This window comes from Mustelus asterias, unplaced genomic scaffold, assembly GCF_964213995.1.
Source record: "Mustelus asterias unplaced genomic scaffold, sMusAst1.hap1.1 HAP1_SCAFFOLD_2036, whole genome shotgun sequence".
NCBI lineage: Eukaryota > Metazoa > Chordata > Chondrichthyes > Carcharhiniformes > Triakidae > Mustelus > Mustelus asterias.
This window is the reverse complement of record NW_027591981.1, coordinates 34,107-61,950: the sequence shown is the minus strand read 5'-3', so window position 1 is coordinate 61,950 and position 27,844 is coordinate 34,107. Positions and strand designations below refer to the sequence as shown.

General features: G+C 49.5%; 1 protein-coding gene across 1 annotated transcript; it reads left to right on the top strand.

Annotated features, from left to right (window-relative positions):
• On the top strand, positions 1-26,959 carry LOC144489235 (SLIT-ROBO Rho GTPase-activating protein 2-like). Its single transcript, XM_078207080.1, has 7 exons — positions 1-125; positions 2,326-2,550; positions 4,072-4,151; positions 15,977-16,157; positions 17,910-18,056; positions 18,894-19,227; positions 23,325-26,959. The coding sequence occupies exons 1-7, from the start codon at positions 94-96 to the stop codon at positions 23,706-23,708; spliced, it is 1,383 nt and encodes a 460-aa protein (XP_078063206.1). The 5' UTR covers positions 1-93; the 3' UTR covers positions 23,709-26,959.
• Positions 26,960-27,844: the final 885 nt, after the last annotated feature.

Genomic DNA, 27,844 nt, shown 5'->3' with positions numbered 1-27,844 from the left:
TTGTTCTCACTTCCTGCAGCGATTGAAAACCTGGCTGACCGAGCTCTTCAAATCCGGAAAGTTCTCCTGAGCTTGTCAAAGCCCACCATCATCATGATGCGTTACCTATTTGCATTCCTCAGTCAGTGAGTATCGATGGCAGCACCGGGGCGGGGGGGGTTGCTCAAGGTCCCGTGTGAGGACAGCCTCCCTCCTCTGAGAGCGAGGGGGAGGATTCAGTTTGGAATCTTGCTGACCCTATTGGCTGCTTGTTCTCAGCAATTTTGATTTGATTTATTATTATCGCGTGTATTAACATACAGTGAAAAGTATTGTTTCTTGCGTGCTGTACAGACAAAGCATACTGTTCATAGAGAAGGAAACGAGAGAGTGTAGAATTTAGGGTTACAGTCACATCGAGGGTGTAGAGAAAGATCAACTTAATGCAAAGAAAGTCCATTCAAAAGTCTGACAGCAGCAGGGAAGAAGCTGTTCTTGAGTCGGTTGGTACGTGACCTCAGACTTTTGTATCTTTTTCCCGATGGAAGGAGGTGGAAGAGAGAATGTTTGGGGTGCGTGGGGTCCTTAATTATGCTGGCTGCTTTGCCAAGGCAGCGGGAAGTGTAGACAGAGTCAATGGATGGGAGACTGGTTTGTGTGATGGACTGGGCTTCGTTCACGACTGTTTGTAGTTCCTTGCGGTCTTGGGCAGAGCAGGAGCCATACCAAGCTGTGATACAACCAGAAAGAATGCTTTCTATGGTGCATCTGTAAAAGTTGGTGAGAGTCGTAGCTGACATGCCAAATTTCCTTAGTCTTCTGAAAAAGTAGAGGGGTTGGTGGGCTTTCTTAACTATAGTGTCGGTATGGGGAGGACCAGGACAGGTTGTTGGTGATCTGGACACCTAAAAACTTGATGCTCTCGACTATTCCTACTTCGTCTCCGTTGATGTAGACACAGGCATGTTCCCCTTTTACACTTCCTGAAGTCGATGACAATCTCCTTCATTTTGTTGACATTGAGGGAGAGATTATTGCCGCTGCACCAGTTCACCAGATTCTCTATCTCATTCCTGTACTCTGTCTCATCATTGTTTGAGATTCAACCCACTACGGTGGTGTCGTCAGCAAACTTGAAAATCGAATTGAAGGGGAATTTGGCCGCACGGTCAAAGGTGTATAAGGAGTATAGTAGGGGGCTGAGGACACAGCCTTGTGGAGCACAGGTGTTGAGGATGATCGTGGAGGTGTTGTTGTTGCCTATCCTTCCCAATTGCGGTCTGTGGGTTAGGAAGTTCAGGATCCAGTCGCAGAGGGAGGAACCGAGCCCCAGGCCATGGAGTTTGGAGATGAGTTTCATAGGAATAATGGTGTTGAAGGCTGAGCTGTAGTCAATAAATAGTCTGACGTAAGTGTCCTTGTTATCCAGGTGTTCCGCGGTTGAGTGAAGGGCCGTTGAAGTGAGGGGCTGTCCCTAAACCTTGCCCTGCTCATACACTTCAGAAAGGCTACACTGCAGAGTGTGAGCACAATGCAGGCTGACGCTCCAGTGCAGCATCACAGGAGCACTGTGCAGTCAGAGGGTCAGTGCTGAGGAAGTGCCGCAATGTCAGAGGGTTAGTGCTGAGGGAGTGTCGCACTGTCAGAGGGTCAGTACTGAGGGAGTGTCGCACTGTCAGAGCGTCAGTACTGAGGGAGTGCCGCACTGTCAGAGGGTCAGTACTGAGGGAGTGTTTCACAGTTGGAGGTGCTGTCTTACAACCCCTTTGAGACCCTGACTGATTGCTTAAGTGAATGCAAAAGATCCCATAGGATTGTGTCGAAGAGTAGGGAAACTCCCTGCCTTTCTGGCCAGAATGTATCCCTCAATCAACATGACAAAAAGCAGATGCTGTTGTCATTTTCACATTGCTTTTGGTGGGATCTTGCTGTGCACAAGTTCATTGCCACGTTTCCGACATTTCAGCAGGGACTGTGCGGTGAGATTCTCCAGTCGCGCATACTCCGGAGATTCCCCCTGGAGCTCATTCGATCTTTGGTCCGCCGGATTTTCTGTCTTGCTCACTGCGATTCCCGCTGTGGGTGAGACGGGAGAATTTTGGCCAATATTTAATTGGCTCTAAAGCACTTTGGACACACTGCGATTATGAAAGACAATGTAAATACCAGTCATCGTCTTATTGGTTTCCCAGGTGCTGATAATACACGTTTAGTTGGAAAGTAAGCCTCAACTTTGAGCCAAGTTATCACAGGCCAGAAATTCCTTTCCTATTCAGCAGTTGGTTTTATTGATGGAGTGGTTTCATTTGAAGAAAGAATGAATATTTTCTGTGTTTTTCTGTGAAGCTTGTCCCAGTTCAGTGAGGAAAACATGATGGATCCGTACAACCTGGCCATCTGCTTTGGACCCACCCTGATGTCAGTTCCGGAAGGTCATGACCAGGTCTCCTGTCAGGCCCATGTCAATGAACTCATCAAATCCATCATCCTCCATCATGACACCATCTTCCCGGGACAGAAGGAGCTGGAGGGTCCTGTGTACGACAAGGGGATGGCAGCAGAGGATTACTGGTGAGTTCCCGCCCTACTTGTGCCCCCAGAGATTTGAAAATCCCCTGACCTGGGTTACTCGCTGAGTGTGGAACTGAACAGCACAAGAACAGGAATATCCCAGGCTGTGCTGAGCGCTCATTCTGGGGACTGTAGTTGGCCTCAGTGCTTGAGTGGGGGGGGGGTGGAAATTGACCCTGTTTCGCGCTCCTGATCGCTGGGGAAAGTTCAAATGTATGAACCTTAGAGAAAGCAAAGGCCCTGGTTTTAACCTGTTGCCCAGTGGGGAATGGTGTGAGAGGGGGATTCTATCCCGTCCAGTCCAACGTACTGTCTTCTTGGATGTTTGTTATTAACCACCTCAATTTGGGCCATTGATGAGGCTGCCACACCGTGTCCTAGTTAACATTGGGACTCGCACCCAAATCACACTGATGTAGAATGAACTCGATGTTTCCCACGCCGTCAGTTGCCTGGCAACAGATCTGAGACAGGAGGTGTTGACTGGCCAAAACAAATGTTAAATATCTGCTCCTTTCAGCACTGCTTGTGGGTCAGGAATCACAGGAGCGAGATCTCTCCCCCCCCCCCCCCCCCCCCCCCACCCCCTGCTGAACGCTCCAGCCCGGCCTATCTGGGATTCCTGATCTCCGTCCTGGGACAATCTCCACAACTCTTGTTCCTGATGCGTAATTTCCACTCTCTCTCTCTCTGTCAGGACACGTGTCAGGTGAGAGTTGGAAAATAATTATTTGAGGTCAAAGCAGCCTCCACATCCCCAGCCTCGCTGAATTCCTCACCTGCTAAAGGACTCTCCCTCACCGCCCTCCTGGGCCCACACTCGCCCCACACCCACCGACACACCGAGACATAAGAACACAAGCACTAGGAACTGGAGTAGGCCACCTGGCCCCTCGAGCCTGCTCCGCCATTCAATAAGATCATGACTGATCTTTTTGTGGACTCAGCTCCACTTACCCACCCGCTCACCATAGCCCTTAATTCCTTTATTGTTCAAAAATGTATCTATCCTTGCCTTAAAAACATTCAATGAGGTGGCCGCAACTGCTTCACTGGGCAGGGAATTCCACAGATTCACAATCCTTTGTGTGAAGAAGTTCCTCCTCAACTCAGTCCTAAATCTGCTTCCTCTTATTTTGAGGCTATGCCCCCGAGTTCTGGTTTTACCTGCCAGTGAAAAAACAACTTCCCTTATCCATTCCCTTCATAATTTTATATGTTTCTATAAGATCCCCCTCCCCTCATTCTTCTGAATTCCAATGAGTATAGCCCCAGTCTACTCTTAAGACAACCCTCTCAACTCCAGAATCAACCTGGTGAATCTCCTCTGTACCCCCCAGTGCCAGTATATCACCCACACAGCTATCCCCCTAACATGCCTGATTCCCCCCCTTCACACACTCACGTACAGGCATCCACACACACACACACACACACCCCCCCCCCCCCCCAACAAATGCAGTTACCTTGTGTGTGCACGTACATGATTTCCGGCTAATTCTGAATCTCTTTATGTTTCAGTGACAGTCCTCATGGGGACCCGGCCTCTGTGGAAGATGTTGTGCAAGATGTTGGAATTGAGCCTCACACCAGTGAAGATGGTACGTTGCCCTTTTTAAACTCGAATTCGCAGCGGGGGTGCTGGGAGAGGCGGGACAGGGCCCTGGGGTAGATCTGGGGAAGTGCACCGGGGAAAGCTGTGACCCGGGTAGTCGGCAGCAAGCTGTTGTAGAGAGAGAGATGGATATTGAGTCCTGAGTGAGTTTACCCTGCCTGACACCGGTTACACCAGGAAAAGCCCTGGTAACCAACCTCACGCAGTGCGAGTGTGCGAAGAATTTCAGACTATCGACCCAGTGACAGCGAAGCAGGAGATGATGGATATCCACACAGGGGCTGTGTATAAATTGAAGGTGAGAGGGTCCCCGTGACACTTGCTGCTTTCCTGCCTCTTGTAACAATGTACATCACTGGAAGGGCACAGTAAGGAGTCTCACAACACCAGGTTAAAGTCCTTAACCTGATGTTCTGAGATTGCTTACTGCACCCATCCCAGTCCAATGCCAGATTCTCCACGCCATCACTGGGAAAGATAAGGGCAGCAAGTACTCCCAGAGTCACACACCAGCAAAACTCAGAAATATCATTAGCGCTTCTCCATCAGAGAGTTAAAACCCTCCCTCACAGCACTGTGGCTGTACCTCCAGCACCTCCTGCAGTTCAGGAAAGTAGCTCGCCATCACCTTCTGAAAAGGAAGTTAAGACTAAACGCTCGGCTCATCATTCTGCTCACATCCCAAAAACAAATTAAAAACTGTAAAATGTGTGGGAATTGTATCACTGTTTTAATAGTGTTAGATTAATAATGATGTGGAGATGCCGGCGTTGGACTGGGGTAAACACAGTAAGAAGTCAAACAACACCAGATTAAAGTCCAACAGGTTTATTTGGTAGCAAACGCCACTAGCTTTCGGAGCGCTGTCCCTTCATCAGGTAAGTGGGAGTTCTGTTCACAAACAGGGCATACAGAGACACAAACTCAATTTACAAAATAATGATTGGAATGCGATTCTTGACAGCTAATCAAGTCTTGAAGGTACAGACAATGTGAGTGGAGAGAGCATTAAGCACAGGTTAAAGAGATGTGTATTGTCTCCAGACAGGACAGTTAGTGAGATTCTGCAAGGCCAGGCAAGTTGTGGGGGTTACAGATAGTGTGACATGAACTCAAGATCCCGGTTGAGGCCTTCGTCATGTGTGCGGAACTTGGCTAGCGGTCTCTGCTCAGCGACTCTGCGTTGTCGTGTGTCGTGAAGGCCGCCTTGGAGAACGCTTACCCAAAGATCAGAGGCCGAATGCCCACTTCAGCAGTCACGGGCATTCGGCCTCCGATCTCCGGGTAGGGTAGACTCTAGATTGTGGGAGAGGAGGGATTGTTGCCCAGTTCCTGCCCAGAGTAAATGTTGCAGCACAGACAGGGTAACAGAGACACTGTGTGAATGTCTAAGCTCCATAATATTTACTCTGCTTTCCCTCTGCTGAGCACTGGCTTCTTTGGGACTGAGCATACAAACTGCATGCCATTGATAAACGTAAATAAACTGCAGCTTCTGGCAGCAGAGAGGGAGTTAGTCAGATTCCCAGCCTCTGTTTATTTACATAGCTGCTGTACCTGGTGCCGATAAAGAATCTCCTTATTCTGCACAGGAAATTAATGTGGGATTTATCCACATTTCCCACTGTCCGCTGACCCCATCCTGCAACGACACATAACCCGGTTTAAGCTGTTATCAGTGTTTTTTTTTAATATGGGACATGGGCGTTGCCGGCTGGCCAGCATTTATTGCCCATCCCTAGTTGCCCTTGGAGGGCAGGTGAGAGTCAACCACATTGCTGTGGCTCTGGAGTCACGTGTAGGTCAGACCGGGTAAGGACAGCAGATTTCCTTCCTTAAAGGACATAAGTAAACCAGATGGGTTTTTTCCACAATTGTTTCATGGTCATCAGTAGATTCCTAATTCCATATATTTTTTATTGAATTCAAATTCTGCCATCTACCGTGGCGGGATTCGAACCCAGATCCCCAGAACATTAGTTGAGTTTCTGGATTAATAGTCCAGCGATAATGCCACTAGGCGGCACGGTAGCACAGTGGTTAGCACTGCTGCTTCACAGCTCCAGGGTCCCGGGTTCGATTCCCGGCTCGGGTCACTGTCTGTGTGGAGTTTGCACATTCTTCTCGTGTCTGCGTGGGTTTCCTCCGGGTGCTCCGGTTTCCTCCCACAGTCCAAAGATGTGCGGGTTAGGTTGATTGGCCAAGTTAAAAATTGTCCCTGAGATGCGTAGTTAGAGGGATTAGCGGGTAAATATGTGGGGGTAGGGCCTGGGTGGGATTGTGGTCGGTGCAGACTCGATGGGCCGAATGGCCTCCTTCTGCACTGTAGGGTTTCTATGATTCTATGATTCTATGAGGCCATCGCCTCCCCTTCTTAGACAAGAGGAGACCATTTGGCCCTATGTGACTTTGCTGGCAATCCGGAATTGTCTTCTCGCCCTCCCTATCGCAGAGATTCTCAAACTGAGAGGTGGGAAGTGAGGAGGTTATTGGGGTTTTGGGGAATGCTGGATGGTGGCAGGGAGGACACCAGAGGGAGGGTGGGGAACAGTTCCGAATTGCCAGCAAAACCATGATGGGCCAAATGGCCTCCCCATGTCAATGGGCATCTGATAACACGTGGTCTGGAAGTTCCTCAGATCTGCTCCTACTCTGTAGGTCTCATGTGCAGAGAGGCGGCAGATAATCTGAGGGTCTTTCCCAGTTTGTGAACTTTAATGTTCAAGCTGAGGTTCATTTTAGAAAACATCGAAACATAAAAAATAGCTACAGGAGAAGCCATTCGGCCCTTCGAGCCTGCTCCACCATTCAATATGATCATGGTTGATCATACACTTTCAGTATCCCACTCCTGCTTTCTCTCCATGCCCCTTGATCCCTTTTGCCACAAGGGCCACGTCCAGCTCCTTCTTGAACATATCTAACAAACTGGCCCCAACAGCTTTCTGTGGTAGAGAATTCCACAGGTTCACAACTCTCTGAGTGAAGAAGTTCTTCCTCATCTCAGTCCTGAATGGCTTACCCCTTATTCTGAGACTGTGACCCCTAGTTCTGGACTTCCCAACATTGGGAACATTCTTCCCGCATCTAGCCTGTCCAGTCCCATCAGGATTTTATATGTTTCTATGAGATCCCCTCTCATTCTTCTAAATTCCAGTGAGTACAAGCCCAGTCGATCCAGTCTCTCTTCACATGTCAGTCCTGCCATTCCAGGAATCAGTCTGGTGAGCCCTCGCTGGACTCCCTCAGTAGCAAGAATGTCCTTCCTCAGACTTAGGAAACCAAAACTGCGCACAGTGCTCAAGGTGTGGCCTCACCAAGGCCCAGTATAACTGCAGCAAGACATCTTCACTCCTATACTCAAAATCCTGTTGCTATGAAGGCCAGCATGCCATTAGCTTTCCTTAAACTCAAATGTGAAAATGAGCAGAATTAAAACATGTAAATTAACTCTGTCACACCACCCCGAAAGCTCATGTTCTCTGGAAATCAGTGAAGACTGAAATGATAGATTTTGTTGAGTAAGACTGTTGAGAGATATACAAATTTTACAGGTAATCTGGTATGCTGGCCTTCACAGCAAGAGGATTTGAGTATAGGAGTAAAGGTATCTTACTGCAGTCATGATGTGGAGATGCCGGTGTTGGACTGGGGTAAATACAGTAAGAAGTCTCTCAACATCAAGTTAAAGTCCAACAGGTTTTATTTGGTAGCACGAGCTTTTGGAGCGCTGCCCCTTCATCAGGTGAATGAAGGGACAACACTCCGAAAGCTCGTGCTATCAAATAAAACCTGTTGGACTTTAACCTGGTGTTGTGAGACTGCTTACTGTTGAGTATTGTGTGCAGTTTTGGTCTGAGGAAAGACATTCAGCCATGATTTGATTAAATAGCAGAGCAGGTTGAGGGGCTGAATGGCCTTCTCCTGTTTGTTATGTTCCTGACCCATTCTCTTGATCAATTTGGGAATTACAAGTTCAGGTGAGGAAGGGTTAAAATAAGTGTGTGTTTCTTACCCCTTAAATGAGAAACACATTCGACTCAACAAGAGTCCACTCACACAGCAAAGACATCTTTAAAAATTGACAAAAACTAAAGGGAGAAACTTCAAACACAGGCTGCCAGCAGGAGGCTTTATTGATGCATTAAGTGGGGATGTGTGTGCGAATCAGCCATCGACAGACACTCAGCCTTCAGTGGAACACAGCCAAAAATCCAGGAGCTGTGGCTTCAGCCTCCTGCACACACAGGGAAAGGATTTAGTTTGTACGTTAATTTTAATCCCCTTTTTTCGGAGTGATCCTGTGATAGGACAACACCTCTGATGCTGCAGAACCCCTTCACTCCAAGAGGCTTTAAATCTCAGCCTAGGTTTTGGGAGTGAATGCGTATTACAATGAAAACAAGCTGTACATCAGTTCTAGACTGAAGTTGGTAAGTCATAAGGAAACTGGCAGGATAGCAGAGGTGGGATTGGACTGTGATAGTGCAGCCTAATGGCCTATTGCTGTAAAATGTTTATCAGTGCTCCCTGACCCCGCCATCTCTCTAACAGCATGTCTCAGTGTTACGGTGCTCTAGGTGTGATCCTGCTCTGGGGATTGCACCGTGGGGAACTTACAATTCCAATCTGCGCTAGGCTGGATCTTTATACATCCAGATGCCACCTGTAGTGTTATTTAGTTGTTTACCCTCACCACCGAACTGCTGGTAGAGAGCTCCAGAGAGGAGGATGTTGGTGTACAAATGGGAAAAGGTGTTGCTGGGAGGAACTTCCATTCATTAAGGCACCGAATTGAAGAGCCCAGAATCAGAGAGATGATAATGAAGGAGAGGGCGAGGAATGGGGGGCCAAGGGAAATGAGGGCTCCCATAGTTTTGAGGTGAGCAGGAAGGAGTGAGGCCATGAGGCAAGATGATATGGATTACGGTCTATTTAGAATCCCTACGGTGCAGAAGAAGGTCATTCGGCCTATTGAGTCTGCACCGACAACAATCCCAGCCAGGGCCTATCCCTGTAACCCCACATATTTACCCTACGAATCCCCCTGATACTAAGGGACAATTTACCATGGCCAATCAACCTAACCCGCACATCTTTGGATTGTGGGAGGAAACCGGAGCACCCGGAGGAAACCCACGCAGACACGAGAACGTGCCGAATCCACACAGTCAGTGACCCAAGACAGGGATTGAATCCCGGGTCCCTGGCTCCGTGAGGCAGCAGTGCTAGCCACCGTGCCGCCCACCTCGACAACATGACCTCACTCCAACCCTCCACATTCCATCTACTAAAACCATCATCATACATTTGTTATCTTCATCCTCAGTGATCCCAGTGTATTCTTGGCAGGCTCTTGTCTCTCTGTAGACTTGATCTAAACTTCTGTTGTCTCTCTCTCCTAACTCACACTGTCCCTTTCACTCATCGTTCTGCCTCACCTGTCTCTGGGTCCAGTTTGAATTTAAAATTCTCATCCTTGTTCACAAATCACCTGTTGACCTCATTGCTCCTGATCTCCATATCCTCCTGCCGTCCTCCGAAATGTCTGTTTCTCCACTTCATGCCTGATTTTATTCACTTCTTCGTGGGTAGTTGGCTCTCCAGCTGTCTGAAGCCTAAGCTTTTGAGTTGCTTCCCTAAACGGGAGGCACGGTAGCACAGTGGTTAGCACTGCTGCTTCACAGCTCCGGGGACCTGGGTTCGATTCCCGGCTCGGGTCACTGTCTGCACATTCTCCTCGTGTCTGCGTGGGTTTCCTCCGGGTGCTCCGGTTTTCTCCCACAGTCCAAAGATGTGCGGGTTAGGTTGATTGGTCATGCTAAAAATTGCCCTTAGTGTCCTGAGATGTGTAGGTTAGAGGGATTAGTGGATAAATATGTAGGGATATGGGGGTAGGGCCTGGGTGGGATTGTGGTCGGTGCAGACTCGATGGGCCGAATGGCCTCTTTCTGCACTGTAGGGTTTCTATGATTTCTAAACCTCTCCGCCTCTCTTTTGCTTCTCCAGCAAGGTCATTCCTTCAATTTATTCTTTGCCCAAGCTTTTAGCCACTTCTTCTAATACCTCTGTAATGATCTCAACAAGGCCCATAAGATTGACCCTTGGAGTATGAGCTCCCTGATTGAGTAATGATTGATTTGATTTTTGATTTGATTTATTATTGTCACATGTATTAACATACAGTGAAAAGTATTGTTTCTTGTGTGCGACACAGACAAAGCATACCGTTCACAGAGAAGGAAAGGAGAGAGTGCAGAATGTAGTGTTACAGTCATAGCTAGGGTGTAGAGAAAGATCAACTTCATGCGAGGTAGGTCTATTCAAAAGTCTGACAGCAGCAGGGAAGAAGCTGTTCTTGAGTCAGTTGGTACGTGACCTCAGACTTTTGTATCTTTTTCCCGACGGAAGAAGGCAGAAGAGAGAATGTCCGGGGTGTGTGGGGTCCTTAATTATGCTGGCTGCTTTGCCGAGGCAGCGGGAAGTGTAGACAGAGTCAATGGATGGGAGGCTGGTTTGCGTGATGGATTGGGCTACATTCACGACCTTTTGTAGTTCCATGCGGTCTTGGGCAGAGCAGGAGCCCATACCAAGCTGTGATACAACCAGAAAGAATGCTTTCTATGGTGCAACTGTTAAAGTTGGTGAGAGTCGTAGCTGACATGCCAAATTTCCTTAGTCTTCTGAGAAAGTAGAGGCTTTGGTGGGCTTTCTTAACTATAGTGTCGGCATGGGGGGGACCAGGACAGGTAGTTGGTGATCTGGACACCTAAAACGTTGAAGCTCTCGACCATATATATAATATATAAATAAGAGTATCAGGGCTACTGACACTCCGAATTCTGACTTTGTACCTGAAGGAGGTACAGAGGAGTGGACTTAAAAGTTTGTAAATAAAAGGAATCTGGTGAAGGGACACTGGCCCCTGAGGAGTTATTTCAATCTCCGTGTTTGACTTATTCTCCTGAAAATTGCCTTTGGACTCTTTAACCACGTCAAAGGTGCTATATAAATGCAGGTTGTTGTTGCACTGGAAGAGTCAGGCAGGGTTACTGTGCGACTCAATCCCTGTCCCATCCCCCAGAGCCTCTTCCACAACTTGGCCCTGTCCCAGGGTGACAGGAGGAATTGAGACGATTCAGTATCTCGGAGCCACGGGGGGGCTCCTCTGCAGCTGTCCTGTCACAAAAGCCGAGAGGCGGGGGAGGGATTCAATCCGACTGAGCGGCTTCCTTTTTGTTTTAATGAAGCCGCGGCGTTTCGGAATTATAAATTCATCCTTTGTGAAAGCTGTCGGGAATAGTTGGAATTCTTCTCTCCGTCTTTGCTGTTCTTGGCACTGAGTCTGGGGTGGGGGAAGGGAATAGCGTGTGGGTACACGAAGTGCACAAGCAGGCGTGTGCAGTGGGATTGCAAGAGTGTCTGTGACGCACTGGCTCTCTCGGATTTCTCTCGTACACTGCGCTGAGAGCCATGTGACATTCTGACGTGCAGTACAGCAACAGGAACAAGGCTGTTTTTCATCTAGCTGACCCACTCTGAAAGAAAGGGTCACCTTCCTACAACATGGTTTGTGTCCTTTAGTTCCTCTGCTAGTGAATGAGTCACTGTAATCAGCTCTGTTCCCTCACTGATTGTCCACTCCCGTCAGTTGGCAGGCTGGAGATGTGTGTGTGTGTGTGTGTGAAAGTGTGCGTATGTGACTCTGTGAGCTTTAGTTCAACAGCCGGGCCTGACCTGGCCACTCCTTAACCCTCCTGCTCTCAGTAACAGGAATGTGGCTCATGTTCTCACTGATTTAACCCAATGGGTTACTGATGCAAGTGCATCAGCTGCTGTTGCTTCAATGGGATGGGTCGAATGGCCTGCTACCATGTTGTAAATGACTTGAATCAGACTGTAAATGAATGTATTCATAGAATCTCTGCAGTGTGGAAGAAGGTCCTTCGGCCCATCGAGACTGCATCGACCCTCTGACACATCATCTCACTCAGGCCCAACCCCCCCAAGCCTTATCCCCATAACCCCTCATATTTACCCCGCTAATCCCCCTAACCCACACATCTTTGGGACACTAAGGGACAATTTTAACATGGCCAATCCACCTAACCTACACAACTTTGGAGTGTGGGAGGAAACCAGAGCACCCGGAGGAAACCCACACAGATACGGGGAGAACGTGCAGGCTCCACACAGACCGTGACCGAGGCTGGAATCGAACCTGGGTCCCTGGCGCTGTGAGGCAGCAGTGCTAACCACTGTGCCATTGTACCCACTGTGCCATTGTACCATCCTGCCCCATTTTTACGCCAATGTAAAATGGGGGCCTGTTTAAATCAAGTAGCCAGTCTTATCTTTCCAGTTTCCCCATCAGGGGAGATGAGTTTAAATTACCCTCAAATATTTATAACTGAACATTTATATAAAAAACACAGTTCTCACTAAATATTTCTATTTTGCTCTATTTCGTGGAGACTTAGTGAATTTAGTTTTCCATTGCTGAGTATGATACAAAGTTCCAGTTGCAGTGGGCAGTGGTTACGTTCACTGAGTGAATGCAGTGCGTCGCTGCTCAGTCTGAGGTTGTGGGTAACAAACTGGGACAGGGGCTGAGCTGCTCACGGGACAGAGACGCAAGTTTTCAATTGTTAACTTAGCTGCTCCATCCATAGAGACTTATAAAATTCTAACAGGACTAGGCAGGGTAGATGCAGGGAGGATGTTCCCGATGGTGGGGGGAGTCCAGAACCAGGGGTCACAGTCTGAGGATTCAGGGTAGACCATTTAGGACAGAGGTGAGCAGATATTTCTTCACCCAAAGAGTGGTGAGCCTGTGGAATTCATTACCACAGGAAGTAGTTGGTGCCAAAACATTGAATGTATCCAAGAAGCGGCTGGATATAGCACTTGGGGCGAATGGGATCAAAGGTTATGGGGAGAAAGCAGGATTAGGCTATTGAGTTGGACGATCAGCCATGATTGTAATAAATGGTGGAGCAGGCTCGAAGGGCCGAATGGCCTCCTCTGGCTCCTATCTTCAATGTTTCTCTGTTTCTATCATGGATTAGTGTTAGGGATGTAAAGACCAACCTCGAGCCCTTGTGTTCGATAGGGGAGGAACCAGCCGGTGTCTCCATTCCCCTCTTCACCATCCCTGGCCTCCTGCTTATTAAAAGGAGATGCCAGGTGAAAATCGAATTCATTTTGGTTTTTGTGTCAGATGCACATCGAGTCCTCCTGCTCTCCAGAAACAAACACTTGTGTTCATATAGCGCCTTTCATGACCTTAGGGTGTCCCAGAACCAATGAAATACTTTGAAGGTATAGTCACTCCAAATGTGGAAAATGTTTGGTTTGATTTGATTTATTATTGTCACAAGTATTGGGATTCAGTGAGAAGTATTGTTTCTTGCACACCATACAGTAAAGCATACCGTTCATAGAGTACATAGGGGAGAAGGAGAGGGTGTAGCCAATTTTCACACAGCAAGATCCCATGAACAGCAATGTGATAAATCGCCAGATCTCCAGCCTGCTAACAGATGGGCCGAATAATAAGAAAACTGGAACTGGGTTGGTTATCGTAACTCAGTCACTGGGAGAGTAACTAAATCCTGAGGACACCTGTGTTTCAGTGCTGTGGGTTGATGAATGGATATTGACTTGGGATAAGGGTCTTTGTGTCACACAGGAAGATGTTTGCTGCATTCCCACAGAGGAGGGGAGGGGAGAGATTGGCAGAAATCCATCTCATTGGGGGCAGGGTTTGAGCTGGCAGTTTCCCGCTCTGTCTGCCCTGAGCTACGCACACACACACAGACTTCACACACGTTCCGTCTCCCCCACATGATGTCATCTTTGTATTGCCTTCAGTGATGAGGAAAGGCTGGCTGAGAGAGTGAGCGCAGCCTGAAGGAATGTTCTTCACCAAACGCTGATGTCTGCTGTAATGCAAATCATTGTGCCAACATGAATATTGAGTACAGGAATGTTGAGACTCCTGAACTTGGTGAAACAATGCGTCGCTTGTAGCTGACAGCCCACACAGTGGAACAAAGCCTCTCGTTTTGTCCTGTGTCACCAGCATTCATTATTCCTGCCTCCCCTCAGAGTCTGATGGGAACATCGCTTCACCGATTCATCCAGTGACGTGTCTTTCCTACCCAGCAAGAACAAAGATCTTACAATGTTTTTTAAACGGGGCACCTTAAAGGCTAACAACTTTAAAACAAATCTCTGGATATGGGTGTTGCTGGCTGGCCAGCATTTATTTCCCATCCCTAATGCCCTTGAGAAGGTGGTGATGAGCCGCCGCCTTGAACGCTGCAGTCCATGTGGTGTAGGTACACCCACAGTGCTGTTAGTGAGGGGTTCCAGGATTTTGACCCAGTGACAGCATTGGGACTGGAAGATCCTGTCGCCAGTCAATAGCAGGCCACCACTGCAAAACACGCCATGTTTGGGGGGGCGAGGAGTCCTACCCTACAACTGAAATACGTCAGCGGAAATGAGACATTGTTGTGGTTTTCCTGGCCCGCTGCGCTGCTCGAGTAGAGGGTCGGTGGGGATGGGGGGGAGGTAGGGGGCTGGCTGGCCGGGGAGGCTGGAGATCCGAAGGAGAGGGGTTGGCGTATGTGAAGTGACCCGCTCAGCGCGTTGATGCCAGCACCTCGGGCGAGATTAGGCCCCACCCGTCCCTTACTGGCGTGAATCCCCCGGCAGACTCTGATTCACGAGAGTGCGGGAAATCCATCCTGCAAAGTGCGTCCAAAAAATGGGTGGGAAAATCTTCTGTTTTCCCGCCCTGTGGCACTTGGTTTTTTATTTTTGGGAAAATCGCCCCCGCAGAGTGTAGTGGCAAGACCAGTAATCCATCCAGTCTTGCATTCACACCCCCCACCCCCGCGCTCCCCCCACCCCCGCCCTCCCTCCCCGCCCTCCCCCCCCACCCCCGCCCTCCCCCCCCACCCCCGCCCTCCCCCCCCCCACCCCCGCCCCCCCCATCCCCGCCCTCCCCCCCATCCCCGCCCTCCCCCCCCACCCCCGCCCTCCCCCCCCACCCCTGCCCTCCCCCCCCCCACCCCCGCCCTCCCCCCCACCCCCGCCCTCCCCCCCCCCACCCCGTCCTCCCCCCCCCCCCACCCCCGTCCTCCCCCCCCCACCCCCGTCCTCCCCCCCCCCACCCCCGTCCTCCCCCCCCACCCCCGTCCTCCCCCCCCCCCACCCCCGTCCTCCCCCCCCCCCCCCCCACCCCCGTCCTCCCCCCCACCCCCGCCCTCCCCCGCCCTCCCCCCCACCCCCGCCCTCCCCCCCCCACCCCCGCCCTCCCCCCCCACCCCGCCCCTCCCCCCACCCCTGCCCTCCCCCCCACCCCGCCCCCCATCCCCGCCCTCCCCACCCCGCCCTCCCCCCCCACCCCTGCCCTCACCCCCGCCCTCCCCCCCCCACCCCCGCCCTCCCCCCCCCCCACCCTGCCCTCCCCCCACCCCCGCCCTCCCCCCCACCCCCGCCCTCCCCCCCCACCCCGCCCTCCCCCCCCCCCCACCCCCGCCCTCCCCCCCACCCCCGCGCTCTTTTCCCCCCCGCGCTCTTCCCCCCCTCCCCAAACCTCCACACTTCCCCTAATGCACCCGTGCGGGTATTCTATTGGATTGGAACCATGAGGTCAAGGTTCAGCGCTGTTGTTGGTCCCTGCAAGATTGTGCCCGGAAGTATTGGAATTTGGGATGAGGGACCTGTGGAACTGTGCTCCAGCCTGGGGGCAAGTGTTGTAAATAAAAATAAATCTTTTGCTTTCTCTTCCTTTTGCAGAAGGGGAGCCGATAGAAGCCATTGCGAAGTTTGATTACAGCGGGCGCACAGCGCGGGAGCTCTCCTTCAAGAAGGGTGCCAGTTTGCTGCTCTATCACAGAGCTTCCGACGATTGGTGGGAAGGTCGACACAATGGAATCGACGGCCTTGTCCCACATCAATACATCGTGGTCCAAGACACGTAAGTTTTCATTAAGCCTGTGATAGACGTGTGACAGAGCTGCGTAACCCTGGGTTACACCACACAAGAGACCATTTTCTCCTCTCGCCTGGCGTTGGCTTTTTGCTGAAGCAATTCTTGTTTTCTCCCTCGAGCCCAGAATCCTCCTCCACTGGCAATATTACTCCTTTTGCCTTAAAGCTGTGATGATGTCTGCTTCCAGCACTCCCTGTGGCAGAATATCGCAGGCTCCAACAACCCTCTCTTTAAAAAGGAAAACTCCTAACTCCTCTCTGTGGCAATTTTAAAATAATGATCCATCCATCGACACTGGCTCCACAACCAATGGGGCACAGCCTTTCGCAATTCACTTTATCAAATCTCTTTGTGGTTTAATAAATCGTCTCCCAACACCAGGTTAAAGTCCAACAGGTTTATTTGGTAGCACGAGCTTTTGGAGCGTTACCCCTTCATCAGGTGAATGAAGGGGCAACGCTCCGAAAGCTCGTGCTACCAAATAAACCTGTTGGACTTTAACCTGGTGTTGTTGGACTACTTACTGTGCCCACCCCAGTCCAATGCCGGCAACTCCACATCATGGTTTAATAAATGTCATGAAATCTTCAGTCAAACTTCTCTCCTCCGCTGGATACAGACCTCGTATCTGAAGTCCATCTTCAACTATCAGCCCTGGCATCATCCCAGTGAATCTGTACTTGATCATTTCTGTAACCGGGGAGTCCAAAGCTGCATCTATCGCTCTAACTGGAGCCTAACCATTGCTGTGAATAAATTCATCAGTAACCTTCACCCTTGTACCCTGTGCCCCGATTTACAAAACCCGGATGCTGGATATTCATACGGAATTCCGTACTTGAAACCCCGGGATCCCTCTGTTCATCCAAAGTGTCCGGTCTCTTTCCAATGAGGGCACATTCCCATTCCCGCTCCGGCCTCCCTCAGTATTTCGTCATGTATACATCCACATTTAATCAATTGTATTTGCCTCCAGCCTGTCCAGTTCTCAAATCCCTCTCTCACCCTGTGGGATTTTCACATCTCCTTGCTGCCCGAGTGTATCTGCGGCATCCGAGTGTCGGCTTTGAGGGAATGAAGGGAAATCAGACTGGAGCTTTGAGTGTCAGTTAGGGCGGCACAGTGGTTAGCACTGCTGCCTCACAGCGCCAGGGTCCCGGGTTCGATTCCGGCCTCAGGTGACTGTGTGGAGTTTGCACGTTCTCCCCGTGTCTGCGTGGGTTTCCTCCCACAGTCCAAAAGATGTGCTTGGTTAGGTGGATTGGCCATGCTAGATTGCCCCTTGGTGTTAGGGTGATTAGTGGGGTTACATGGGGTTGTGGGGGTAGGGCCTGGGTGGGATTGTTGTCAGTGCAGGCTCGATGGGCCGAATGGCCTCCTTCTGTAGGGTTTCTATGATTCTAATCCTAGGTTAAAGCAAAAAAATACTGCACTCGCTAACCCAGACACTAGCAGAAATTGTAAGAAATATCACTCAGTTATTTTTATACTTTAAACAGTTTTAAATTGGTGACTTTGTTATGTGCAGGTGACGTTTATACTTATCTCTTTCTCTCTCTCTCTCTCTCTCTCTATTTCTTCTACTCTCCTCTCCCCCAACGATCCATCCTCTCCCCTCATCTTAAATATCCAACCCTCACTTTCCTTTTCCCCCCCTCCTCCCCCCTCCCTCTTAACTCCCTCCCATCCTCTTCTTTCCCATTCCCCCCCATCTCTCTCCCTCGCTCTCCCACTCAGCGATGATACGTTCTCTGACAGGCTCAGCCCAAAAGATGACGTTGAACCGAGCAGCGCGCCCCCCCTGGTGGAGCAGCCAGTGTCCAAGAGCAACGTCAGTTCGCCAACGGGTCACGTTGCTGACATCTACCTAGCGAATCTGAACAGGTCAGACGCAGTCTGAAAATACAAACACACGGGTCGGGATTTTACCAGCCCGCCCGCCACGGGAATCAGAGCGGGCGAGAGGCAGACCGTGGGAAGGTCCACTTATATCGGGCGGGATTTTACTGTTTGGGACGAGCAAGGCCATGCTGTGACTGACAACTGTCTGACCTGGGCCAGCTATAACACCAGCCCTGAGAGAGAGAGAGAGAGAGAGGCTCCAGTGGTTTGGAACTCTGCCCAGCTACAGTGAGACTAGCAGGTTGCCACTGTGGGGCGGCACGGTGGCACAGTGGTTAGCACTGCTGCTTCACGGCGCCAGGGACCCGGGTTCGATTCCCGGCTTGGGTCACTCTGTGTGGAGTTTGTACATTCTCCCCGTGTCTGAGTGGGTTTCCTCCAGGTGCTCCGGTTTCCTCCCACACTCTGAAAGACGTGCTGGTTAGGGTGCATTGACCCGAACAGGCACTGGAGTATGGTGACTGGGGGAATTTCACAGTAACTTCATTGTAGTGTTAATGTAAGCCTCACTTGTGACTAATAAAGTTTACTGTAGGCCAAAGGGCCGACTCTCAAAGTGCTGTTGAAGGCTGTCTACAGAGAGGGTTTCGTTTGGAGAATGATTTTGCGCTGGCAGTGTGCTGGGGATTGGCACAGTTCCAAGTGTAGATTTGACAGCGAATTAGATAAATCGAGGAAAGAGAGAACAGTTTCAGGGCAATGGGGAGTGGAACGAACAGAGTTGCTCTTTGAAAGAGCAAGCACCGGCATAATGGGCTGAATGGCCTCCTCTGCTGAATTCTATGACATTAAGCTGTTTCTCTTGTATCGTTGACCCAGGCAGAAGAAGAAGTCCGAGTCCGGGAGCATTCGGCGCTCGTTCCGATCCGGCGAAGGACATGGTGTGGCTGGACACGGACTGCTATCCTCGCCTGCAGATGCTGCACCGCAGGCCTCGGTCAGTCCCCGGAGTTCTCCTCAAGCAACCCAAAATAGCAGCAAGGAAATAGCAGCGGACAAGCGGCCAACGGTGGCTCACGGCAGCCTGAACTCGGTTACCCGCCGGCCGTCAGCTAACCGGGCCGACAGTCCTCAGGTCCGGAAGGCGATGGCTGCAGGCAGATCCAGGAGTTTCAGTAACCACAAACCGCTGGACCCGGAGTCTATCGCACAGGTACGGCACTGTCCCCCCACTCTCTCCCATTCAACTGCACAGGTTAGCTATTGACACAGGTACAGAGGCTGGGGTGTATCTCTGCTGCCTCTCTCGGTTGAATATCTTGCTGATACTCAGTCTCATCTCTCACATGGGGAGCAGTAACTTGCTGATGTTTTTGGGGACTGATCACTCTGAGCTTTACTGGGGATAACAGCCTTTATCCTGTTCTGAGAAGATAGGAACAGGAGCAGGCTGTTCAGCCCCTCCAACCTGTCGATAGAATAGACATGACTCCATTTATTAACAGGGGGTTGGAGTTTAAGAGCCGTGGGGTTATGCTGCAACTGTACAGGACCTTGGTGAGACCACATTTGGAATATTGTGTGCAGTTCTGGTCGCCTCACTATAAGCGGGATGTGGAAGCGCTGGAAAGAGTGCAGAGGAGATGTACCAGGATGCTGCCTGGTTTGGAGGGTAGGTCTTATGAGGAAAGGTTGAGGGAGCTAGGGCTGTTCTCTCTGGAGCGGAGGAGGCTGAGGGGAGACTTAATAGAGGTTTGTAAAATGATGAAGGGGATAGATAGAGTGAACGTTCAAAGACTATTTCCTCAGGTGGATGGAGCTATTACAAGGGGGCATAACTATAGGATTCATGGTGGGAGATATGGGAAGGATATCAGAGGTAGGTTCTTTACGCAGAGAGTGGTTGGGGTGTGGAATGGACTGCCTGCAGTGATAGTGGAGTCAGACACTTTAGGAACATTTAAGCGGTTATTGGATAGGCACATGGAGCACACCAGGATGATAGGGAGTGGGATAGCTTGATCTTGGTTTCAGATAAAGCTCGGCACAACATCGTGGGCCGAAGGGCCTGTTCTGTGCTGTACTGTTCTATATTCTATGTTCTATTATGGTATGTTGCCATCCTGGTGCCAGAGTCAAGGATATCACAAAGTGGCTACAAGACATTCTTAAGGGGAGGTGAACCGTCAGAGTCTGTGCATCGTGTTGGTGCCAACAACATAGGTAGACAGGGGGTGAGCTCCTGGAGGTGGATTTGAGGGAGCTGGGTAAGACATTAAAACGCAGGGCCTCATAGGGGCAATCTCCAGGTTCTCAACACTCCCATGCTGTTGAGCAGAGAAACAGGAGGTTCGAGCTGATGAACGTGTAACTGGAGAGATGGTGGAGGAGGGAAGGATGCAGATTCCTGGGAAATTGGGACTGGTTCTGGGGTAGGTGGGACCTGCATAGACCAGACTGTCTGCCCCTCAATGGGGCTGGGAACAATATCCTTGCTGGGAGGTTTGCCCGTGCTGTTGGGGAGGGGGATGATAGACTCAGATGGGGCAACATCAGAAATGGTAACGGGAGGCAGAGGGACTCTGGAAAACTGAGGAAAGAGAAGCAGAAAATAAAAGACAGAGTTTGATAGTGTTTAAGGGTCTATACTACAATGCAAGGAGTATAGGAAATAAAACTGTGGGCACAGATAGAAACGTGGCTGTTTGATATCATAGTCATTGTAGAAACATGACTTCAAGAGGGACAGGAATGGCAGCCCAACATTCAACATTTACCCCACTAATCTAGACATCTTGGGACACTGAGGGGCAATTTAGCATGGCCAATCCACCTAACCCGCACATCTTTGGACTGTGGGAGGAAACCAGAAGAAACCCACGCAGACACTGGGAGAATGTGCAAACTCCACACAGTGACCCGAGGCTGAAATACCAGGTCCCTGGCGCTGTGAGGCAGCAGTGCCAACTAACCACTGTGCCACCGTGCCGCCCTAAAGTTATATTTTCACAAATTAAAAATCAAAATTATATTTTTACAAATAATTTACAGCGCAGGAACGGGCTGTTTCTCCCGATGGACTTTCAGCTCCACACAAACCTCTCTCCCCCACAGTGCTCCGTTTGCAGTTTGACGGTCTTGTTAACTGGTCCTGCTACTTGTAACGATTTGTGACTCCATGCCCCTAGATCCATCTCTGCTCTACCCTTTTCTAGTCCGGGGATGCAGCCTCCCCCAATGCTGCTCCCAAAATTCAGCGAGCAGTGCAATGGCAGGAAGGACCCAAGCTTTGCAGATTGGCGCGTCGCGGCTCTTTGTCAAGCAAGAGAGGGAGAGGCTTGGAGAGAAGCTCTGGTTATTGATGTGTCTTCACCACAGGAACACAATCGTGAGGATAGCGTTACTGCCTGGATGCTTCGAGTAACCGTTGAGTGATTTATGATGAGAGTGGAGAGGGGGAGCACAAGGAGTGGGGGGTGGGGGGCAGGGGGGATGATGCAGGTAGGGAGACATTTGCAGCTTGTTCCATGGGACTGTCAGTATTGACATCCTGTCAGTGTTCTCTGTGTGCACGGTTCCTGAGGGGGGGCGGGGGGGGGGGGGGGGGGGGGAGGGGAATGTGGAACTGGGTTTCAGGGAAATCTGTGCGCGATGCTGTGTCTGTTGATGGAGCTTTTTGATTTCCGAGTTTGTGAACAGCTGAACGCAGTGAGATTTGACCAGGAGCGCTGGGAGTTTAACTCTAATCGCTGGTTTCTAGAAATCCCTGTGTTGCTAAGGGCCCCATGGAACATTGTAATGTTATCCTCCGTTACCTCAAACCCTCAGCAAGCTCTTTCCAAATTACAATCATTTATTGTTTATTTTCCTGTTTCCAACAAAGCGTTTCCAAACGCTGACGGTTACTGCACGGAATCACAAGGCTCTGTTCTCCTTGTTGATTACTTGCATCTTTACTCCCCCCAGCCCCTGATCATTCCGTAACTCAGAACACAAATAGAAAACCAGGATCAGGCCTCCCACCATGTGGGCCTGAAAGGGAGGAGAGGGGCTGGGATCAGCAAAAGAAATGTTATACTGTGTGTAACTGAGGTATAAAAACACAGCACAGTGCTGTATATAACTGGGATGTGTAAACACAGCACTGTCCTGCGTACAACTGGGGTGTATAAACACAGTACTGTCCTGCGTACAACTGGGGTGTATAAACACAGCACTGTGCTGTATATAACTGGGATGTATAAACACAGCACTGTGCTGTGTATAACTGGGATGTGTAAACACAGCACTGTCCTGCGTACAACTGGGGTGTATAAGCACAGTGCTGTGTATAACTGGACTGTGTAAACACAGCACTGTGCTGTGTATAACGACTGTGTAAACACAGCACTGTGCTGTGTATAACTGGGGTGTATAAACAGTATACCATCCTTTGTATAACTGTGGTGTATAAACACAGCACTGTCCTGTGTATAACTGGGATGTGTAAACACAGCACTGTCCTGTGTATAACTGGACTGTGTAAACACAGCACTGTGCTGTGTATAACGACTGTGTAAACACAGCACTGTGCTGTGTATAACTGGGGTGTATAAACAGTATACCATCCTTTGTATAACTGTGGTGTATAAACACAGCACTGTCCTGTGTATAACTGGGATGTGTAAACATAGCACAGTGCTGTGTATAACTGGGATGTGTAAACACAGCACTGCTGTGTATAACTGGAATGTGTAAACACAGCACTGTGCTGTGTGTAACTGGGATGTGTAAACACAGCACTGTCCTGTGTATAACGGGTGTATGAACAAAGCACAGTGCTGTGTATAACTGGGATGTGTAAAACTGGATACTGAAAAGAGCAAAAAGAATGATTCCAAGTGTTAGGGGAATGACATAGTTTAATTTGTACAATCCCTTTCACACCCTCCGCATGTTCCAAACTGGTTCATTCTCAGTGTAGGCACCATCAGCTGGCAAAGCAAGATCCAACTGAAGCGAATTGAATGACCAGTTAGTCTGCTGAGGGAGCGGCCTTTGTTGTATTAAACAGTTTGGAAAAAGTAACCCTGAATATTGCTGTAAATTGAAGCAGCGCCATAAATGAGAAATGAAATCAGAACCCAGCTGTTCACACACACGGGAGCGATATCTGGGTTGGGTTGGAGTTCCAGATGTTATTAGGATGCTGGGTAGGTTTGTTGTTCCTCACTGGTCTTTGGGGTTTCCGGTCTATCTGTTGATTGCAGTGGGAAAGCCTCACCTTTAGCTTTGGTATTTCCTAATATTTTGGATCATTTTGTTTTCTAGGATATCGAGGCAACGATGAATTCGGCCCTTAATGAGCTACGTGAACTGGAGCGTCAGAGTACAGTGAAGCACGCTCCAGATGTAGTGTTGGACACTCTGGAACCGATGAAGACGTCTCCCTCGGTGGGTCCCACATCCGAACCATCCAGCCCCCTCCATTCCCGCATTCTGAAGGACTCGGAGTCCTCTCTCCAGAGGAGTGCCAGCTCATCGGGTGACATGCCGTGCACCTTCAGGCCAGTGAAGTCTGTGAAGATAGCCGCCCAGGTGAAGCCTCCCGCGCTGAGGCCCAAACCGGTGGTTTTTCCAAAGACCAATCCGACCGCCCCCAGCCTCGGATCCCCCACCACGCAGCAACCAACAGACAAGTCTTGCACCGTGTGAGGCCTTGCATGTGGGCCCAGGGATGTCTGAATGAGTGCTCTTTGATTGTTTATAAATGGGGAGAGGGGAACCAAAATGTCACCATCGATCAATGTTGAGCTCGAGGAATGATCTTGCTTTGTTAGTCGGCTTTTGGTCCAGTTCTCCGCCCAATCAGTCCTGACTCCTGAAGGACTCTAGATCTTCTTTCCATGCTGCTCGATGCATTAGACCAGCAGAGCCCAATCTAGCTTCCGTGTAATATTTCAGTCTACGCAATGAAACTGGGAAGATATCTACTGCAGACTTCACTCAGTCCTCGCAAGCCAAATAAACCTGCGCAGCGGTGTTTGTTCCATCAGTCTTCCCAATTTTCCGAATCCGTTGCTTCCCAGACCTTTGCCCGCATCCCCACTGGAATCGTCACTTGTTCTGTGCCATCCGCGTTTGGTCACTGAAGGAAAAACAAAACAGCGATGGAATAATTTGTTGCGTTGAGAGCAAAAATTGGAATGTTATTGCTTCTGTTCAATCCTCCTGACTGTTACGGCAACGCGGGTATTTTGGGGCCTTTGCCTTGGATCTGAGACTCGCCACCAAAAAGTCATATCCGTTGATGCAGGATATGCAAGAAAAATGTCAGTTCTTTAAAAAAAAAATGTAACCCAAGACTCACTACGTCTCCTTTATTTTTTAATTTTATTTTTGAAAGCTGAGTACATTTGTAGTACTAAACTTAAAACAAGGCCTCCCCATTTGTGTGTCATGGGATTGAGGCCTAGTCAAAGGCTTCAGAGTTTAGCACAAAGAAAAAAAATACAATTGCTGCAATTAATTTTTAATTTTTTTAATGGACTTTTATTGTGAACAGTTCCGTGTAAATGGTGAATTATATTTTGACAGATTCATGGTATTGAAAACTGGAAATGTTTTTGTAGGTTAGCTGAAAAAAAAATATTTTTAGGGGATAGACACTTAGACGACCTCTAATGTTGTACTGTGAAAATTCCACAGCACAATCAACAAACTGGTTTTTCTAATTGAATCTCTCATTCATTTATTTGTGATCTTACTGTTTAAATTAATTTTGATTCTCAATAATTCCTTTTACTTTGTCATTGAAATGTCCCTGTTTAAGATATATCTGTGCTCAGTGATTTCCTAAAGTCCGAGAGAGAGAGTGATGTGTTCTCTTTAGTGTCTGAATGTGAAGGATCATTCAAACCATCACGATTATTGAGAGAGTCAGACATGACCCAGTGTTAAATTGATTGAAACAGTCCAGGAGCCGCTTTCCCCACCATGTCTGTGCTGAGTTGCCTGAGGCCAGGAGCTGTGATAGTGCCTCAGTGCTTCTGGGTTAGGGAAGAGAAATAAGACTAGCCTTAACCCACTCTTATTTCCCAGTCTTCCTCCCCACAGGATGTTTAGCTTTGTTACCTCGAGTGAGTGCAGGCTTGGGGCTGCCCTGTGACAGGAAGGCATCAGAATGCTCACTGTCCAAGCAGAGGACCCGTGGAATTCATTGCCCAGACACGGCCCGAGGATTGAAATGAGTTGCTGCCTCCATAGACCAGCTGAACCGAGTGTTTTCCCGTCTCCAGCTCCTTCTGTACATTACCACCTCCTTACTCACTCACATCAGTATCCCAAGCTGCCTTCTGTCGACCTGTCCAACTGCAATAGGCGGGAATTCCCTCTCGCTCTAAGTTATGGAACCTCCTGCAGCTGAAACCTCCCCCCAGCTTCTCTGCCTCAAACAGTGTTTAATGAGTGTCCGAGAGCAATCTTAAGAACGGTTCCCCACCCCCCCACCCCCGCCATCCACCCAATAAAAAGTTACGATATATAAAACAATCCCATTCCTCAACCAATAGGATCATTCATTTTAACCGCTTACTGATGGACCAATAGCTGAGGTGCTAAAGTCACAGCTTTGACCAATCAAAGCCAAACATTGGAGTTAACCAATCAAAAATGTCCTGGGTGTGTGTGGGGGAAGTAGTGACCCACAACAGGTACCTGTGACAGGTACCTCCTCCTGGCGACAGGTACCCCCGCCCCGCAACAGGTACCCCTGACCCGCGACAGGTACCCCTTCCCCTGAACCGTGACTGGTGCCTCCTCCCCCCTCTGCAGAGCAGTGAGTACACTTAAACCCTGATTGGAACTGATTGTACGGAGTGCTGACCCCTGATCCTCCCCAGAGAGGGAGGTAGGTGCTGATGGGTTGGGCTGGGATTGCCAAGGGCCTGGGCACCCAGAGCGAGCAGTCACTGGCACTGAGGGTAGTCATTGGCGGGGCAATGGGAGGGGAATCGGGCCAATCGCGCACTATTTTGACGCGTGTCAATCCACCATCGGCCAGCTGTCCTGGGGGGGGGGGGAGGGGGGTCATGGTTCAATGGGGGTCATGTGGCCCAGGTGAAATTGGCTTTGGGATTGGGCTGCTGTGGGACCTTTTGCAGCTCTTAAAACCTGCAATTTAAAAGGTCCACCACTGCAAAGTGCAGAGAGCTTGGAAAGTGAGAATCTTGCCCCCATTTTAACCTGCACAGGGTGGGCGGGGTAACGGAGGGTTTTAACACCAGGCTCACCAGCAGCAAGCCTCCCTCCAACCAGGAATTTATTCAGCGGGATTCGCAGGGAGAGGTTACTGAGGGGGAGCTGGCAGGATAAGCAACAAGGCAGTTTGAACCACTGTTATATGCAGTACACCCAACGGATAACCACCCCATCCACATGGTACTGAACCCACAAGCTAGGAAGGTGCCCAGATTTGAACCCTGGTTACAGAGTTAGGTCACCCCAACCAGGAGACTGAGGAACACTGGTGTTAATCTCAGTTCCTTGTACCAATCAGGCTGATCCAGGTGCTGATTGCTCCCATTGGGTAATGTGGAGGTGAAATGTGATGCTTCCTGTGGTGGAACAGCCTGTAGACACGCACACAAAGAACAGCATTGGGTGAGATCCAGGATTGGTCATCATCCTATAGCCCTACAGCTCTCGGGAGGAGCACGGTGTCTGTATGAAACACTGTGCCGCTGTTGTTCATTGTCAGGAGTCTGGCTCGCTTATGGCGAAGGAGTTAATACCTACAGTATTTATGTGTTCAAGCCAATGCATAAATTAGACTGTAATAATGAATTGTACAGAGTATTTGTGTATATGTAACTACACAGTGACTGTAAGGTACAGCATTTTCTGGTACAGTATTGTGCAGAATATTAGATGTTAGTCTGAAAACAATAAATATCATACTAGTCTCCACCTTGCGTGACAATGAATTATTCTTGGAGTTTGCTGTGTGCAAATTGATTCCTGCATTTTCTAGATTTACAAAATTGGCTACACTTCAATCGTGCTTCATTGGCGTACTGAACTGTTTGCTTGTCCTCAGGTTATGAGTTTTGCAATGGAAGTGCCAATCCATCCATCCATCTCAAAATAACAAGTGATTCTCACTACCTCCTCTCCACAGGCACAAGGAACTGTGTCACCAACAGGGACCCTTCAGCCAGAGAATTGGGGGAGGAGGCAAGGCTGCTTTTGTTAAAATGAAGGGAAACACACGTGTGAGTTGGATTTACTTTGAGGTGAAAGTTCAGTTGGCAAATTGGGCCTCAGATTTCCAAACCTTTATTCTGTTCAGTGTCTTGAGTGAGCGATAGAGGATACCTCAAAAATTCACCCAACTTAAACCTTTTCTTTAGAATATCTTTACTGGAACCTCGAATGAGAGCTCCTTCATTCAAACTCACCGAAACAGAGAGAGCATCAAGCCGGGTAGAACGGGAGCTGTCATTGGGTCTATTGGATCTTGGGATGTCTGTGACAAAAGAGGCGCAGCAAGAAGTCTCACAACGCCAGGTTAAAGTCCAACAGGTTTATTTGGTAGCATAAGCCACAAGTCTTCGGAGCACTGCCCCTTCATTAGGTCCTCACCTGATGAAGGGGCAGTGCTCCAAAAGCTTGTGGTTTGTGCTACCAAATAAGCCTGTTGGACTTTAACCTGGTGTTGTGAGACTTCTTACTGTGCCCACCCCAGTCCAACGCCGGCATCTCCACATCAAAAGAGGCCCGACATTGCTAAGCTAACCCTAGTTACCGTGAGGGGGTTGTGACTTTTGGTCAGTTACCATTCCGCGAGTCCC